The 18,723-nt window shown below is 37.9% G+C and overlaps 1 protein-coding gene across 4 annotated transcripts in view; it reads left to right on the top strand.

Moving 5' to 3' along the window:
- LOC106068456 (adhesion G protein-coupled receptor E2-like) overlaps positions 1–18,723 on the top strand; it is a 123,954-nt gene that overhangs the window by 90,950 nt on the left and 14,281 nt on the right. For all 4 annotated transcript variants that reach the window (XM_056028169.1, XM_056028171.1, XM_056028168.1 and 1 more), the window contains 9 exons: positions 4,323–4,520; positions 6,474–6,639; positions 7,585–7,702; positions 8,277–8,434; positions 10,455–10,641; positions 12,116–12,299; positions 12,449–12,649; positions 16,599–16,816; positions 17,705–17,915. In XM_056028169.1, the coding sequence (XP_055884144.1) occupies positions 4,323–4,520; positions 6,474–6,639; positions 7,585–7,702; positions 8,277–8,434; positions 10,455–10,641; positions 12,116–12,299; positions 12,449–12,649; positions 16,599–16,816; positions 17,705–17,915 (1,641 nt within the window). The remainder of the gene's footprint in view (positions 1–4,322; positions 4,521–6,473; positions 6,640–7,584; positions 7,703–8,276; positions 8,435–10,454; positions 10,642–12,115; positions 12,300–12,448; positions 12,650–16,598; positions 16,817–17,704; positions 17,916–18,723) is intronic.

The raw sequence follows: 18,723 nt of genomic DNA, 5'->3' as shown, positions 1-18,723 counted from the left end.
CTAATTTACAATTAAACCTGAAAACAGTAGGCCCTAATATTCAAAAATTTAAAAGGGGACTATTCTTAGGATTTGAAAGAAAGTCTTTACAATGAGATTAATTTTTGGGTGTAATCACTGCAAATTATTTGACATAATTTTTGTATAATTTTAATATTGGCTGTTTTTGCCCTTCAGTTCCAAAGATTAAGGCTGAGTGCAGTGTTTCATATAACTACGCACACCCACTTGGGACCTGCATATTTTCCCGAATTTTGTGCAGACAAACTCGCTGTATGCTGGCGGTCTATTAAAGTTTTCTTTCCGTCTTTTGCGCCTCTGTTCAATAATGGCTTTTCTTTGAGTCTCAAATGTTTGTTCCGCAGCTTTTGTGTGAGCTCTTCAACTGTCTCTCTCAGAGGCCATCTGCTGCCAGAGAATGGTGCCAGGTACTTTCCTCTATGCCAGTGAGGGCGAAATGGCGTTGAGTGGATCTTTATGCGCTTGCGGAGCGGGGGGGGGGCACCTCTATAACTCCGTCCTCCTCTAAGCTCGCCAAAGAAGATCGCCTTTGACATGCGGCAGTCTCCCATGTGGGATAAGTGTTATTGACAGCTTAAAAATTAATAAATAAATTATATTTTGTTCAAATTTGCCTTCTCACGCTTCTTTATAAGTGTTTTTGTTATAGGGGGGGGGGGGGGCGCTGGCGGATTTTTTTAAAGAAAAAATACGAAGAGGGGGCAGTAGGCCAAAAAAGGTTGAAGACCACTGGACTAGACAGACAGATTTGTGAAATTATTTATTAATACGCTTTCAAGCGGAAAGCTTAAGAATTTACTTCTTTCAGAAAGGAATTATTTCCCTTTTATTTATTACTCCTCTTGTTTACAAAGCCGAAGCTTGTAGAGGGAAGTGTGTAAAAATTTATAAATCCTTTTTACATTTCTTTGGTGTGACGCGTATACAAAGTTACAGAATGTTTAGCGGTGTTGGAAAAAAAATGTTACCATCAATCCAGCTTACACGTAAATGGTAGATAATATCAGTGGCGTCACTAGGGGGGTGCGGGAGGTGCCGTCCGCACCGGGTGACACCCACCCCCAGTGACGCCATTGGATACTATGCTATACTTGGTATATCACTACAAAAAGTAGACTGCTTTAACAAAACACTAAAATCTATAATTAGATAATACTTCATTTGCCAAATGGGGCGTGATAGCTAAGTTCTTAGGTGCTTACCTTCTCAACTTAGGGGTAGCGGTTATACATTCAGCTAAAAACAATGGGATTTCGGCTTGACGTCAAGCTTTAATGGGTAACTGAAATTAGTTGGGGAAAATAGTGGCGGTTTGTCCCTATGCTGGTCGCATGATATCCTTCATGACCTTTACAGTATCTATGGGTCTGAAAGGGGGTACTTTACTTTTTTTTTTTTAATACCCCATATCTCATAGTGTCCCATATGCTGACAGGATAATGTAATAAAGTAATATAACTCACAAATAACAATGCTTAGATGCACAGGCCTATACCTATCCGACCGTTTGGCAATTAAACACTTTATTATGATCAGACAAAATAAAATAGTCAATACCACCATTGATACGAAAAGACGTGTAATCAGATCATCATTGAATTAATGTAATTACTTTTTATCCACACGTCACACTGTGGAATTTAAAAGAGAAAAAAAAAATCAATTATCGGCTATCGTTTTCTCAATCTTGTATCGATGTGTTCTTAATGGGATCCACTGACATCTGGTTTCTATCTCCTGAACAATTAAGACCACTTTTTAATTTACCGAGTTGGCAGGACACTAAGGGAGAGAACGACCTTCCAAGATACAGTTACACAGACCACTAACACATTGCGTTTATGAGCCTGCATTTCTTGAGGACTATGAAAATCAGAGCCAGATTTAAGCTCGTGGATGCCATGTGCAGTTTCTCTGCGTAGGCCCCTACCCTCTTTTGAAGGCTTTTCTGACAATGCATTTTGTTAATATAAGATGAACATAAAATTATTGACACTTTTAAAATACATCTCCCTTTTTTTCTTCTTTGTTATATATATACTGTGCATCCGATGTGGAAAAATATGCAGGTCGCAACTGGGTTTGCCATGTGAAACATGACAATCTTCCTTAATTTTCAGAATCTCGGGCAACGCTACTATATATATTGTACATATTTGTTTTTTAAAGTTTTAGAATTTTAGAAGTTTTCATTTGTGCTTGAACCTCTGGCTATGAGGGTGAAGCCGTAGGCAGCTGAACAGTCTGAGCTGCCAATATCCGGCCCTGTAAAGGGTGGTTACTTTGGGTCAGGATTTCTAAAGTTGCCACACCTCAAACATGTAAATGTGTATGACCATGAGCTATCGTCCCATTATAGTAATAGGATTAATAAAGTTCATTGTTCGTAACAAAGAACTTAAAAGTTATTTTTTCATGATAAACATATAATTAAAAAAGTAAAAGTTTCCCTTTCAGACCTTGCGATCTATGGGGCAGATGATGTTAGACCTTGCGATCTATGGGGCAGATGATGTTAGACCGTGCGATCTATGGGGCAGATGATGTTAGACCTTGCGATCTATGGGGCAGATGATGTTAGACCGTGCGATCTATGGGGCAGATGATGTTAGACCTTGCGATCTATGGGGCAGATGATGTCAGACCTTGCGATCTATGGGGCTGATGATGTCAGACCTTGCGATCTATGGGGCAGATGATGTCAGACCTTGCGATCTATGGGGCAGATGATGTTAGACCTTGCGATCTATGGGGCAGATGATGTTAGACCTTGCGATCTATGGGGCAGATGATGTCAGACCTTGTGATCTATGGGGCAGATGATGTTAGACCTTGCTATCTATGGGGCAGATGATGTTAGACCGTGCGATCTATGGGGCAGATGATGTCAGACGTTGCGATCTATGGGGCAGATGGTGTCAGACGTTGCGATCTATGGGACAGATGGTGTCAGACCTTGCGATCTTTGGGGCAGATGATGTCAGACCTTGCGATCTATGGGGCAGATGGTGTCAGACCTTGCGATCAATTGGGCAGATGATGTCAGACCTTGCCATCTATGGGGCAGACGATGTTAAGGTCATCCGTTTTCTTTTGGCTAACTGTTAACGAGCAGGGTGTCATGTGACCAGCACAAAGACCAACCGCCTTTACTTTACCCAACTAAAGTCAGGTACCCATTAGAGTTGGGTGGACACAGGGGCGCCCTTAAAATCCCGAAATTCCAACTCCCAGTCCTCAACGAGTTTCGAAACCAGGACACCAGGTTCGGAAGCAAAGCGCTTAAGCACTCAGCCACCCCGTCTCACCCCCCCCCCCCAAAATATTTTGATAAACTAGAACTATTTTATAAGAAAATTTAATGGAAAGTTTTAAAAAAAATTAAAATGTTAGGAATGAATGTATAAGGAAATGTGGACAACGTTTCCAATATGATGAATATAAAATATGTCACGAATTCCTTGTGGGGTTGTTGTAAGCTCTTTAAGGGTTTCGATGTGTGATGTCTAAAACATTGTTAGAGTCTCGACTCTATCAAGCAATAGACTGTTACCTTTTTTTTTTTAAAATTCCATTTTAACTCCTTTACGTCATATTAAAAAATCACATTCTTCTATCGCAGCGTTTCTCAACCTTTTTATTCTCGGCGACCCATTTTTACAATCCCCCACTCTGCCGCCACCCCCCCCCTAACGCACATACAGCAATAGAAGAATAGACAATAACAATCCATATTTTCGATGGTCTTAGCCGACCCCTGGCAAATCGTCAATCGACCCCCCAAGGGGGTCGCGAACCACAGGTTGAGAACCCCTGTTCTATGGAGTTTAAATTTCGCACATAAACTCGTGCTGGATGACAACAGATTTGATTAAGATCAAAGTAACAGCCCTTCATTAATTATTGATGTAATTTACCACCTAAGCTCAATGTTCTTCCTTTGGGACTAAGGGGAACTAACAATTATATTTTTCTTATTACTGAGAATTAGTAATATCCCTTTTGCATCTAGTCGGCCCCCATGCTAAGCTAAAACATAACCTTAAAATGTATCAAACGTACATTCCTGATCGTCAAGAAAGTATTGATTTTAAAAAATAATAATTTTATAGTACTTATTTAAAATACTAAAGCCTTGTATTTATACACTACACGACACTACTTGACTCTCTATCTATAGTGATTAGATCTCTAGACATGCTCTCTATAGTCACTCTAGACCGTTTCTATTTTTCTACTTTGGTAGCTTAAACTTTTAAGGTATTAGTTCATTAAGTACAACATTTACCATCTCCTTGCAGGCGGACTACAAGCAGATCAGGATTATCGTGTCCAATCTGAACAAATACGCTCCACAGTTCAACCAGAGCGCCTACACGTTTCCGGTGTACCGCTACGGAGCTGGAGACGTCATCGGACAGCTGACCGTGACAGACGAAGATGAAGATGACTATAATAGCCAGTTCACTATTTACGTACCAAATCTACCGGAAAATCAGGTAAACGCGGGTTATAGAGCAATCTCCCTATACTGGCTTAGATGAATTTCTTTATTGTTGATTTAAAAAATAAATGTTAGAAATTTTGTAAGTTTCGGTATAATTTATAGTTGGCAATTTCAGAAAGCTAAGCATGTGTTAACGCTTGTACTTATGCATAATGCTACACACCATAAAATGTTACGCATTAAATATTGTTAAAAATCCTAAAATGTTATACCTTAAACATGGAGAATGTCGTAGTTATATAATGTTAGGCATTAAACACTAACGTAATTAGTGAAAATTCAAAGTAAAAAAAAAATCTTTAAATTCTGGACAACGTCCAAAATGTCAAGCTGACCTTGTGTCACCTGTAGGAGAAAGCTCCACTGGTAATGTATCAGGGAGCTGGACACAGAACGGCAGACGATTAGGGAGTTGAGTGTTTGTTCTTTGTTATCATGTACACGTTGTTTTTTTTTTCCCCTTAATATAAACTTGTTTCCAAGGAAATTCAGAGAGGGAGGGAGAGAGTGAAGTGGGAGGAGACAAGAGAGTGAGAAAGAATGAAAGGGGAAAAAAGAAAGGATGGAGAAAGTGGCGAAAAGAACCTTTGTGAAAAGAAATAAAAAAACGAGCGCTCATACACACAAACACACACAGACTCCCACACACACACACAGACTCTCTCTCTCACACACACACACACAAAGAGACTCACTCACACACACAGAGAGACTCACACACACACACACACATAGACTCTCTCTCTCTCACACACACACACACAGAGACTCTCTCTCACACACACACTAGATGTTTCAAGTCAAGACAAGAAACAAAACAAAAGACGGAAGTTTACTTCAAGTGTCTGACAAGCGTGACGTCATGTCCATCTTTCAACCAAGACTTTGAAGATCCCAGAACCCAGTAAACTCGAGTGATCCATACATGTCCTAACACAAAGGCAGAAACTTTCAATAAGTTGCTGGACTTTTCTCTCTTTACGCAATATATTAAATATGACATTTTTCAAGATGGTTTCCTTTGTAGATTATCAACAAAGTGTTAAGACCTTGTCCCTTGAGAACCTTGACCCAGAGACAAGGAATGGGAGATTGGCTTTGAATCGACTTCACTGGCAAGGTCCGTCCTAAGCTAAGTGACGTTTATTGAGAGGTCCCATCTCCTTGAGCCAACCTCAGTTCTTATGTTGAGACCATGATAGTATCCAGATCTGTTCATCTCTTGAAATTGTTAAAAAGCTCAAGTCCTTAACCTATATTTTCTAATTTTAAAAAAAGTTATAACAACATCAATTGAAACTAAGATCTATAAACAGAAACCTGCTCGGCTATTCTTCGTAAAAATTTATTATTGCTATAAAGATATATGAACACAAGTGACATCTGTTGTTTCTTAGATAACAGTATTACATTACGCCTTGTTGTTGAACAGCAATAAATTAGGTCTCTGAGGCATTTATAAACTTTCAGGGCTTTAAAGATATAAGATGCCACGTTAAGACAATCCAAACAGAATTCTCTAAATGATTGGTATTTTGTAACAAATGTCAAGTGACATCAGAGTGTGGGTCATTTACTATGTAGTTCGTCCATTGTGGTTCTCTGATGACCACTTTTATCATCCAGGGAGATGAGGGCTTAAATTTAATGCTAAATTTGACCTATTTAAATTCAAATTATTTTTCTTTATATTTTTTTCCCCCAAAGTAATTCGTGTAATTTATTACACTTTTGATTCACGGATTTAAGTTTGTTTCTTACTGCCCCATCTGCTTCCTTTTCGTCCCGAGAACATCTAAATTATCAAACACCACTTCTTGAAACACAACGCCAGCTTCTTCCCCTCCTAACTTGGCATCAAGCATATCATGGCGCACATCTATGTCACAGCCCAGACTGAGTTTGTCTCTGATTTCATCTTTTTTTTTCCCCTGCTGTTCCACAGGAAGCCATCAAGCATGTCAGCGTCTCACCCACTGGCCAGATTTCACTGACGCAGAACGTTCCGGCCGACATCTCGGTGCTCAACTTTACCGTTGTGGCAGAGGACGCGGGATCCCCGCAACTGTCAAGCACAGCAGAAGTCAAGATAGACATCTTGATGGTGAAACGTGAGAACGATTGTCTCCCTTTTTTACATCTCGTCTGCTAAAGTCTAGATCAGCGGTTCTCAACCTTTTAGGCTCGGCGACCCGTTTTACTATCCCCCCCCCCACCCTGCCGCGACCCCCCCCACACACACACACATACAGCAATAGAAGAATAGACAATAACAATTCATTTTTCGATGGTCTTAGGCGACCCCTGTCAAATCGTCAATCGACCCCTAATGGGGCCGCGACCCACAGGTTGAGAACCCCTGGTCTAGATCTAGTCTGCTGTTTAGTTTTCAGTTTTAAAGCTACAATTTTGTCTCCCAAAGATGTTATTAATGCAATATTTGAGTTCTCAAAACAAAACTCAGGGTATAAATATTTTAATTAACAAATCAAATTACTAATATCCTGCTTAGAACAGCTGCTGACAGGGGAGAAATGGAGGGATTTGGTTACGCGAACTGTCACAGCACCCCTACCACAGCACCCCTACCACCAAAATACCTCGAAACAATTCTCAAATTAGAAAACCACTAAAAAGATCATAAGTAAATAATAATGCCGCACTGGGATAATATTTTAAATGACTGAAATTTTGAAATTTTGTTTTTTTTAGGACGCGCCTGAATCCACCCAACTCTAATGGGTACCTAACATTAGTTGGGGAAAGTAAAAGCGGTGGGTGGTTAGGCTGGCCACATGACGCCCTCTTTGATTATCCGCCATAGAAATAAATAACCTTTACATCATCTGCCACTAGGTCCGAAAGGGGATTTTTACTTTTTTAAAAACTTTACTTAATGAATGTTACTGAAAAAAAAAGGAAAATAAAACATCTACATTGGGAGTCTGATCATCGGAAAATAATAGCCAAACAAGTCCGTCTTGGAATGGACAAGTTTTAATCTACAGTTGTTGTCCAGGCAGTGGTCATCTAGCCGAATATTTGTGTTCCCACAGAGCCAGACATTTTCTGTATCTCAACCACCAGCAGCACCACCTCCCTGTGCTGGAAGAACCCGATGCCCGGTGTCCAGTTTGAAGGCTACGACATTATGGTGGAGTCATCGTTCAAAGAGTAAGTAGCCACTTAGAGATACCCAGGCCAGTAACCTTATAGACGGTGAGCATAGGAAATATAGTTATGAATATTATTGTTCTAAGTATTAAAGAGACATCATAATTTTTAGTAAAGAAAAATCAGAAATCAAAATAAGAAACAACAGAGGTAAAAAAAGAAAAGAAAAAAGAATCCAATGGTAAGAACCTTAGAATATCCATAAGTAAAGAGCCATTACATCCCAGAGTAAAAACAAAACAAAGTAAAGAGGTTCTACCTGGAGCCCAGGATTTAAATGATTTAATTATCAATGCTTATGTTTCCTAATAAGAAAGAAAAAATTCATACCGTGCACCTTGGTGGGATAGTTTTAAAAAAAAAAAGCTCATAGCCAAAACATTCAAGATTAAAATCCGAGACCACCGATCTAAGACCATGTGACCTCATAGTTGTATCCTGAAGCAAGCATAGAAACACCCTAAAGGGAATTGAAAACTATAATAAGTATAAACACCTTTTACTGAAGAATGAATGAAAGTTTGATTTAAAAAAAAAAATAACTGTTAATACTAAACGCCTTCTGACTTGACAGGAATGTGTTCCTGCCTTCTGTGGAGCCCCTGGTCGAGTCCTGCTTCATCCTAAACAACACCAGGATAGGGGGTCAGTACGTCTTTCACGTGAAGGTCAGATCGAATGATGTCTGGTATGGTGTTGAGTCTTACCTGGCCTTCAACAAGACTGCCACAGGTGAGTCGTAGCTTCAAGGATGAGAATAATTATAGTATTTGAAAAAAAAATCCAGTTAATCGGATCACATCAGGAGGCGATCATAATATTGGCCCAAAATGACCAGATGGTCCGATTAAACGGATTTGACAGTATTAGGGATGTTATTCGGTACTTAAGGATTCGATCTTAATAAACGGTTGGTCTGATTAGCCGGAGTGTTGCGTCCAAGAATACTTGTCATCTCTAGAGAACCATTATTAAACCAAATAACTTTTTTTGAGTGCTCTAAAATATTGCTTGCAGTAAATAGTTTTGATAACTGGGTCAGCGTGGTGAAAACACCATCTTTCGGTTAAGTCAACTCTAGCTATAATTATCTTATCTTATATAATACAGACGTCAGGTCAAAAAAGAAGATGATTACGCGTCATGCATTTAGTCATGCATATTAACCAATGACTTAAACTCTGCCAAGTCACTGGTTTTCCTGGCTAGCTCAGGCAACCCATTCCATGCTCTAATAGCACTAGGGAAGAAGGAGTATTTTAAAATCGTCTCACGTTATTGACGGCAGTGATATTTAATTTTCTTTTCTAATGTACCACCTGAATGTCTTTGCAAGAAGGTGTCGCAAAATGTTTTGTTGTTTTTTTTTAAAGCACATCTCCACATTGAGAGGCTGATAGACAATTACCTTTCACGCGTTCTTAAAAGCTTTCAAATTGGATTGCACTGGAGTTTCAATTTCCTTGTTGGTTCAATCGCTAACTTTAACGACTTGAAGTGAGAACAAGGCATTAGCAACAATTGTCTTGGTCCCCGAGAACTTTTCATGTTGTATTTATGTTTGATTTAAAATCTTGTGGACTAGAAGCAGGAACTAAGGGTGTCTGTCTGGTCGTGAAGTATGCGCATGCGTCGTTCGTTTCTATGGTCACGTGTTCATACCGCGCCATCCCCCGTTCGTCCTGTGGGAGGTTTGAACCAGGAAGTAAATTATCTTCAGCTCTGAAGTAGCATCCGAAACATTTAAAACATTTTAACATCTGTCTATATATATAATTCTCTTCGTCGCTTAAGAGTTTGGACGAGAAGAAGAAGTAAAGGAAAGATCACTCTATTTCTGTGAATAGTCACCCCACGAAAAAACAAGAGGGGGTGGGGGAGAGAACAAGTATTCACCGGTCAATACGGATGGCTGCCTGGTTATTTTATATTAAAATATACAACGAGTGCAAGTTTTGTGTATGTGTGGGTTATAAATGAAATCAATGTATAACTCTTTATGGATCTTTTAAGCTAACTTCAATGTGATCAGTTTGAGTTTCAAGTTTATTACATACATTTTTAGCATAGACGGTTTCGACTAAATCACATACACAAAGCTCGAGAAACATTCACATTCCACGCTCCCCCCTCCCAATCAGAAACAACATAAAATTAAGATTCCGGGTGAAATGTATTTAAATATATTTCTACAGGCTTGAATTATGTGTAACAGCTTTCCCTACTTACACTTCCCCCCCCCCACACACACACACTCAGACACAAACTCCACACTCGCTATGTATCAGATTTGATGTGGAGATGTATCTGAATATTGCAAGAGATTCTCCTGCCCATTGAAATATCATTCTTTAAGTATAACTTCATGTCCCAATCGAACTAATTGGATCACATTGACCTGAAAATCTTTGAAAATCTAAACCAAATGATCAAATTCATACTATCTTATCTATTTACTGAATCTTTATATTCTAAATAGCCATAACCACTTCTATATAAAGTATGTTCATTACAAATGTCAGGAAGTATCTGAGTAACAGTCTATTGCAACCATTTACTGAATCTTTATATTCTAAATACCCATAACCACTTCTATATAAAGTATGTTCATTACAAATGTCAGGAAGTATCTGAGTAATAGTCTGGTACCTGTGGGTAGTTTAATTAATTATTGACGATAATTAAAAAGACGAAACTAATTAATCTGGTTTAAGCGAATGTCTGTCAACATAAGATTCTTTTTTTTCCCCAGGCTACACTTACGACTGCGTCAAAAATCAGTTCTTCGTCTGCAATTACAAAAACCCTTGCAACGGCAATGGCGCCTGTAACCCAGTCACCACGCCAGACAGCTACTCCTGCAACTGCTCGCCCGGCTGGCGGGGAGATAACTGCACAATCAAAGATTGGTGTGCTTACTCCCCTTGCAAAAATGGAACGTAAGCTGTTTTTTTTGTTTGTTTGTGTGTGTGTGTGTGTTGAACTAATCTTAAAGTAAATCTGAAACATTGAAACAAACACATTTTGAGGCTTTTTATGTATTTAGTTTTAGTTTCTAAAGAATGTTATATATGCCCACCCAACCCCATCCCATCCCAAGCCAATATTTTAAAAGCTAAGCATGTAAAAAGTGGTTAATCCGTTATCTCTCGTAACTTTCATTCATAGCATTTTAAAATTGTGTTCCGTCCAGTTCTCCGACTTCTATTCTATACACTTCCCCGAAAAAATGACACAAGTTTTCTTTTAGTGTATGGCATCCCTATACATTAGGCCTACTCTGGGGTACTCGAGTCGTTTTTCGTAAGGAAGTCAAGCGTCTTCATCCCAACACTATTATTAAGAACCTTCCACATTTTTCTGCTACAGTTAGCAATGAAATCCAATCAACATTGCAAGTCACAGAAGCGTTAATGACATCAATATTTCATCACAACTAATTGGATAGAAATGCAAATTTCAACTTGAAGGCAAACAAACAAATCATGGAGATGTTTGGCTAGACCTTTGAAGTGTCCTCTCAATCAGCTGATTACAGAGTCCCACCATAGAAGTATGCCAAAGATATGGGACAACTTTAGCTTGCAATCTCTTCATGGGTTCAGGGATGGAATGGGTTAAAGGTTATTTTCAAAACGGCTTCAACTTTTTTTCCCTAGAAACTCGACAGTTAATTTATATCTTTTGAAAAAAAAAAAAAAAAAAGCTAATTGGCTAGACAATGAAAACTCCGGTTTGACCTTTTTAATTTTTCTAAACATAATGATTGTCAAAAATTTTGGCTAAAGTCTTTTTACTTTAAACAGGACTTCAGAAGCCTTTCTTTGTATTGTATAGACATAGATGAACTTTTTACGCACCATCTTATGAAGAAATCATTAGCTTAACTATTTATCGAAAAATATTGTTGTAAAAAAGCTCATTGGAAAGACTCCTTGCAATAATTAAGTATTACAAATAGTTAATAGAATGAAAGATTAGCTCTCCAGGCATGCGCTCACAGTCATTTGCCCAAACCCAACCCATTTGGACAACTGTGTCTTTCAGGAAGTGTTCACCCGTCACTAAATAGCGGCGTATGCTACGCCGCGGGTTGAATAGTGGAAGATTAATAGAATACTATCAGCTTCAAAAAGGAGGAATTGATTTTTCTAAAAAAAAAAAAATATGTTACAAGTTTTGTTTTTATGTATTCAGTTCTTCAAGAAGTTGCAAAGGGAAAAAGATCGTCTCTCGAGACGTAAAATGCCACAGAGTTCTTATCTGTTTATTCCAATAGAGAGTTTTGAACGTTGGGGGGGGGGGGTTGACTGAGAGTTTAAATATGGCCTGAATGTGAATATAATTCTCTGTTTTCCCTTCTCCTAAGACTTTTAAAAGGTATCTCACCAAAATTCATCTTTCTATCCACAGGTGTACGTTCCTTGAACACAATAAATATGAGTGCTCTTGTTCCGAAGGTTTCTTTGGTAACAACTGTCAGTATTATAATGCATGTCTCGACGCACCGTGTGCAAACCAAGGCTCCTGTACTATCAACCAATATGGTGTTTATACATGCCAGTGCCTTCCAGGGTTCTCGGGCAAAGACTGTTTGGTAAGTGGCATCAGTGTTGAAACACTTGGGTAATTTACCCAATGGTTTGGTTTATGCTTCTCAATTCAATAGTAAAGCCAAGTCAAGCTAGGTTGTTTGTCTAGTCAAGTCTAGTGCATTTAATAATTTATTTTAAATTATCATTGCAGACGGTTGACCCATGTTTTCCGTCTCCATGCGCGGCCGGCAGGGGGAGCTGCAAGCGTCTCAGCAACACGGACTTTGACTGTCAGTGCTACAGCGGTTACTATGGCAACCTGTGCCAGTACGTAGATGCCTGCAGTGCAGAGAGTTCCCCATGCATGTACTTCGGCACCTGCGTGTCAGTCAACGACACGTACTTTTGTGTGGTGAGTGATATACGTCTGCTGATCACGACATTTTGTAGGGTATAATATAGTTGTGAGGATCGTTTTAGTTAGTAACCAGCCTGAACATTTTGTTGGGATTCAGTTCGGACAATTCTGGACGTGTACGGAAACCTTTCGAATAGCCATCTCACTAATAGCCCTTAGTCCTGGGGTTCTCAACCTGTGGGGGTCGCGACCTCCCTTGGGGGTCGATTGACGATTTGCCAGGGGTCGCCAAAGACCATCGAAAAAATAGATTGTTTCTGTCTATTCTTCTATTGCTGTGTGTGTTTGCCCGGGGGGGGGGTCGCGGCAGAGTGGGGGATTGTAAAAAGGGGTCGCCGAGCATAAAAGGTTGAGAACCGCTGCGCTTAGTCCAAAGTCCAGATTTAGTGTTCATACAAGTATGCCTATCACAGAGTGAACTCTTAATATAGTAGATCTAATGATAGTTCACTAATAGGTAGCCTCATTTCTAGCCATCGAACCGTTTCAGGCCTAAGGAGAACATAACCCTGTCAATAAATCGCTTTTGAGATAAATGCATTTTAGATTTTTATTTTTAGTTGCTTCCCCTTAAATATAAAAGTATAGAAGAATCTACGCCTACTAAATATTATCATGGCCATGTTGTGGTCTCTCTGGGATTAGATGTATTACTTTTTGCTTTAGGGAATGTAGAAATGATAATATCTTAATAGATACTATTTTTGTTTTCACTGAGGCTGCCAATAAGTTTACTACACTCCGTACGTTGCATTGGGCAGTGTGACTTTGTATACATTTCCTATCAAATACAATTTCTTGCCCTTTGTGAACTTTGTACGTTTGTTTACGAAGCAAAATAATGAATAGTAAACAATGTGTTTAAACACAACGCTTAGATTAAAACACATTAAAAAGTAGCAATTAAAAACAAGCAAAAGATAATTTTCTTTAATAAAAACAAAAAAAGCTTAATTATCTAGAGGAAGGAACTCCGCATTTATTACTATATCTCTCAATAATGTAGAAGTTATTTCCCTTATTTGATATTAACAAAACAATTAATTAACAACAATTAATTGACTAATAATACATTTTATTTTTTTTATATTGGTTCATGTTTTGTTAGGTACAATAAATAGTTTAAAGTTTCAACTTGATCCAAAGATGGGTGTGGGAGTAATAGCGTGATCAATTATGTAATTGGACAAAACATTCATATATAGCCCCATCTGTGAATGCCAAAGGATTAATTTCCCTTGTCGGTGTCCAACAAAATAATTAATAACCAGTAATTAATTGACTAATTGATTAATTTTTTAATTAATTCATGTCTTGTCTATAGCAATGAATAATTGTGCAAAGTTTCAACTTGATCCGAGAATGGATTTGGTAGAAATAGCTTGTACGAACTTTTACCAAACAGATAGACAGACAGAGTGAATTGATGTAAGTTTTGTAAAAATGCGTAAATTAAAACATTTTAACTTAAACTTTTACAACCATTGTCGAACCACCATTGCTACTCGAACGTAACTGTTAGAAGGAAGGGATTTGAACCAAACCTTGAACTTACGTGTGTCACTCTTTGGCTTTACCATTTGCCAAGAGAATTCACATAGGTGTGTAGTGCTATTGTTTACATACCACCCACGACATATGTTCCTTTAGCTTAGTTAGTACATTTTCTATATAAATAAAAACAAAATGAATTACGAATAATTGATTATCTTTAACTAATTGGTTGATTTTTTAATTGATTTTTATTGTCATCAAGCATGACCTTGTATGCTAAATTTGATGACGATTAGATCAGTAGAAAGGGTGAAAAAATCAAGTGTAAAAATGTAAACATCATAATAATATTTTTTGTTATCCTATGGATATCGTGATTTCAATTTTTTTTTTGTTCGAAAGGGGCAGTGAAGAATTTCCCTTGATTTTGACTTGGAGAAATGCATTCTCCACACGCCTGTAGTTCACTATTCATCCTAGTAGAAAAATCAAAACCAAAGTCAAGTTATGATAGGAAGGGGGCATGTTTAGCTGATAATGTCAACATTCTATGGACATAGGATGTACACATAGAGCATGTATGTCTGTTACCGCCTAAGCATTATCTTCATGCTGAGCAAGTCGTTTTGTACGGGGTCTGTTTTTGTCACGCAAAAAAGTCGTAAACAGAACGATGCACAGCATATCGGAGAAATTCGACCGCTATGACATGAGAAAGTCTCATAGAATCGCCTAAGTGGAGACGCATTGAAAATGTCGTAAATTGGAGTCGATCTGGTTGCAGACGACTCCCGTGAAAACGTTTTCCGTTCTGAAAGGACCGAGCTAAAAAATGAAACAACGTTCCTTAATTATTTTTTTTTACTTTGGGTAATTGTCATTTTTATTTGATAAATGCCAAAATATGGCTTTGTAATTAATAAACAAATAGTACAGATTTTTGTCTCTTGAGAAAATATACTTAACGCCTTACTTCCTTGGGGGAGCGCACTCCAGACTTTCAGAATCATAAAGCCATAGATAGTGTCTTAATAAGATATGCAAATTAAACATAATTTAATGTTTTTATTAAAATACCTCTCATTGTGCTCTACACGGGGCCGGCCTTTAGCCGATTTGACCGACTACTCCTAATTAAGCCCTGCGTCTGACAGAGACCCCCAATTTACATTTAGGCCTATCATATCACTACCAGGCTCTTGTAACAGGCTTTTAAAGATGTAGGACTTATAGGTTTGTCATATTCGGTGTATATTACGATTGACGCAACTTAATTTAGTTAAGCTATTGGCGCCTATAGGCTATAGGGCTTGAGTTGCTTCCTATGCATGTTGTATAATAAATGTTGTTATAATGGATCTATATAAATAATAATAGTTGTAATGTAAAAACAATAAGAAGAGGGGCCTCGCAAGCATCTATTAACTTGGGACCCGCAATTTGTAAGACTAAGACTAAGACTAAGACTAAGACTGCTTTATTGATCCTTACGGAAATTTGTTGTGATTACAAGGACTCGTTTATCATATAAAGACAACACAACAGAAACATACACATAAATACAACAGACACAACGTAAAGAGTTCATTCAGCGACTACACACAGGTATCTTGGTGCATTCCATGTTCCCTGATCAATGAGTGGCGGTGATAGAGTCTGACCGAGTGAGGTACGAACGAGTTTTTGTACCGCTCCGTTCTTGTTTTGATTGACAGCAGTCGCCCACTTCGCGACGACCTGGCGTAGTTCTGATGGAGCGGGTGGCCGTTGTCTTCCAAGATTTTTTCGATTTTTCTTAGGCACGTTTGTTCAAAAAGTTCCTTTAAATGTGGTAATGTTGTGAGTGTAATTTTTGATGCTTTTTTAATGATGTTTTCTAGACGTTGCAACAGTTTAGATGAGGCGTTGCCTTGCCAACAACTTATTCCGTATGTTAGCAGATTTTGTACAGTTGCGCCGTAAAATGTCTCAAGGATCTTCTTGTTTAATTTAAAACTGTTGAGTTTGTATAGAAAAAAGAGTCGCTGGGCTGTTTTCTTTGTCAGAGTTCCAAGGTGGTCTTCCCATGAAAGCTTGTTGTTGATGATAACGCCTAGATATTTATATGCCTTTACTTGTTCTATAGATGTAGTGTTTATTTGCAGTTCACGTATAGTTTGTTTTTTCTTTCTAAAATCTATTATAAGTTCTTTAGTTTTTGTTACACAAAGGCCGGCCCTGACTGAACACGCTCCCAACCACTCCCTATCATTCACGTTTGAACATGAAATCTTTGAGTCCGAAGATTAATGAGGAATGCAGTATTTCCTGTAGCTACGCAACCCCAGCTGTGACCTACATATTTTGCCACATTAGAAAAGGCATACCAAATAATAAGCCTACTATGAAAAATACGTTTTATATTCATGCATTTACTACCTCTCAAAACTTCTACACTGTCATGTTGCAGTGCCCTCCGGGTACCTCTGGTCAACGCTGCGAGAAACAAGACCCTTGCTTCTTGCAGCCCTGTAAGAACAACGGTCAGTGCATCGCTGGGGACACTGGCTCCTTCACCTGTGATTGCCCGGAAGGCTACACAGGGAACGAATGTCAACAATACGACGCTTGTCATAATGTGAACTGCAGGAACGGAACCTGTAAACCTGTGACAGGGTCCCTATTCAAGTAAGTACATGGTAGAATTGGTAGGACTAGATCTAGATCTATATCCACGGTTTAAGTAGATCTTGCAATACATGGATGAAGAGAAATTACTCAATGAAACAAATTAAGCAGAAAAACAATATCCGCCATTAAAACTTTACCCTCTTCAATTTCAACTTCTAAGCACTCCAATCACAGATTTCGCTAGTAACGTCCTTCGGTCCCAGTGTGTGGTTGGTTATGTGATTTTGTTATAGATCTAACAATCATTTCTTGGTAAAACTTCTGATTAGTAAATATTTTCTCCAGAGAATGATTGATTATAGCCTATTATTTGTTTTTTTTTATTGGTTATTGTTTCCAACTGTGTGTGTGTGCTGTCTTCTACCACCAATGATCATGTGGCATATATGTTGATAATTTCATAAATTTATACAGTTGACTCGGATGTTGGATTACCGAAAATGTTGTTATATTTATGATGATAAAGATATGTTCTTAGATTTTCAATGGTATAAAATAAACAAGAACAAAATATTGATATAAAAATGCAAATCATTCAGCGTTCACATACTATAGTAAATTACAATTTAAGTCCACCTACATTTCTAAAAATACAAGTTTTAGGCCTACAGTATACATTAATTACAAAAATTTAAGTAGGTGCCATGTTCGATTATTGTGTGTGTCAGACTATCAAGAGTCAATGGTAATCATTCCATATTCCAATAGAAATAACTTGTGTGTGTCAGACTATCAAGAGTCAAGTGTAATCATTCCATATTCCAATAGAAATAACTTGTTTTCCACTTCTTCCACATACTGCAATGAATTTTTAAAATCACTTGTTTTTTAAAGTATTGTTTTTAATGTTATTTTTAAACGTTGCTCTTGTTTATCAACATTTAGATGTGAATGTAATGCTGGTTACTATGGGGACCCCTTCTGCACCAACTATGACGCTTGCTTGACCTTGCCATGCAAAAACAGAGGTCAATGCCTCAGTTTTGATGGCAACAACAAAACGGAAGATACGGACTATAAACCATTCTACAACTGCACATGTCTGCTTGGTTGGTATGGACAAAACTGTACTTTTGTTGACCAGTGTTTGTCTCAGGTCAGTTCTGTTATAACTTCTACATTAACAAAGTATTTGATTAAACAGAAACATCTAGATTCTATAATATATCTCTAGATTCTAGATTTTTTTCAAAATGAGTACAAAATATTCTGGGGGGGTGGGGGCTCCTTATCTGCAATAAGCTATTGCTTGTGTTGTCTATAGATAAATCCAGCACTGGACTGCTTTGCAAGTCTTATCCTAAACACCATAACTATCATGAATAGAATTTAAATGCTTTTATTATCATTAACCAAGAATTCTACAAAAAAATGTTTTGCAAAAACGTATGCTTTTCCGTTAAAATAATTTAATCTAGCTGTAGCCTAGTTCTAGACTTTACTGTTTTTTATAAACCAATTAATATCTTGATGCTTCTTGTAAGGGTTATGTTATTTCACATTTAGGCCTATTCTTATTGTTTCTTATTGTATTAGTTTAAAAAATATGATTCTTAGTACTTTTTACAAAGTTTATATCAACTCACCATGTCTGTCTGTATGGTAAAAAGTTTGTACACATTATTTCTCCCACACCCAATCTCGGATTAAGCTGAAATTTTGCACTATTATTTTACCTGACAACACAAAGAAAATGAACCAATTATTAATTAACTATTGGTAAATAATTTTTTGTTTGGTATCTTGAACAAGGGAAAGAAATCATACTTGACAGATGTGGTGGTATAAGTTTAATTAGTCCCATTGAGGACTCTTGAGCCCTGAGTGAACTTTTTTTTAATGCCTTTAAAAAATTATAATGTAAACATTCACCAAGATACTGCCTTCTTCCCTCCCCCGTTCAG

The sequence above is a fragment of the Biomphalaria glabrata genome, chromosome 4 (genome assembly GCF_947242115.1).
Source record: "Biomphalaria glabrata chromosome 4, xgBioGlab47.1, whole genome shotgun sequence".
Lineage (NCBI taxonomy): Eukaryota > Metazoa > Mollusca > Gastropoda > Planorbidae > Biomphalaria > Biomphalaria glabrata.
The sequence above is the reverse complement of the archived record's forward strand: the minus strand, read 5'-3'. Positions and strand labels throughout refer to the sequence as shown.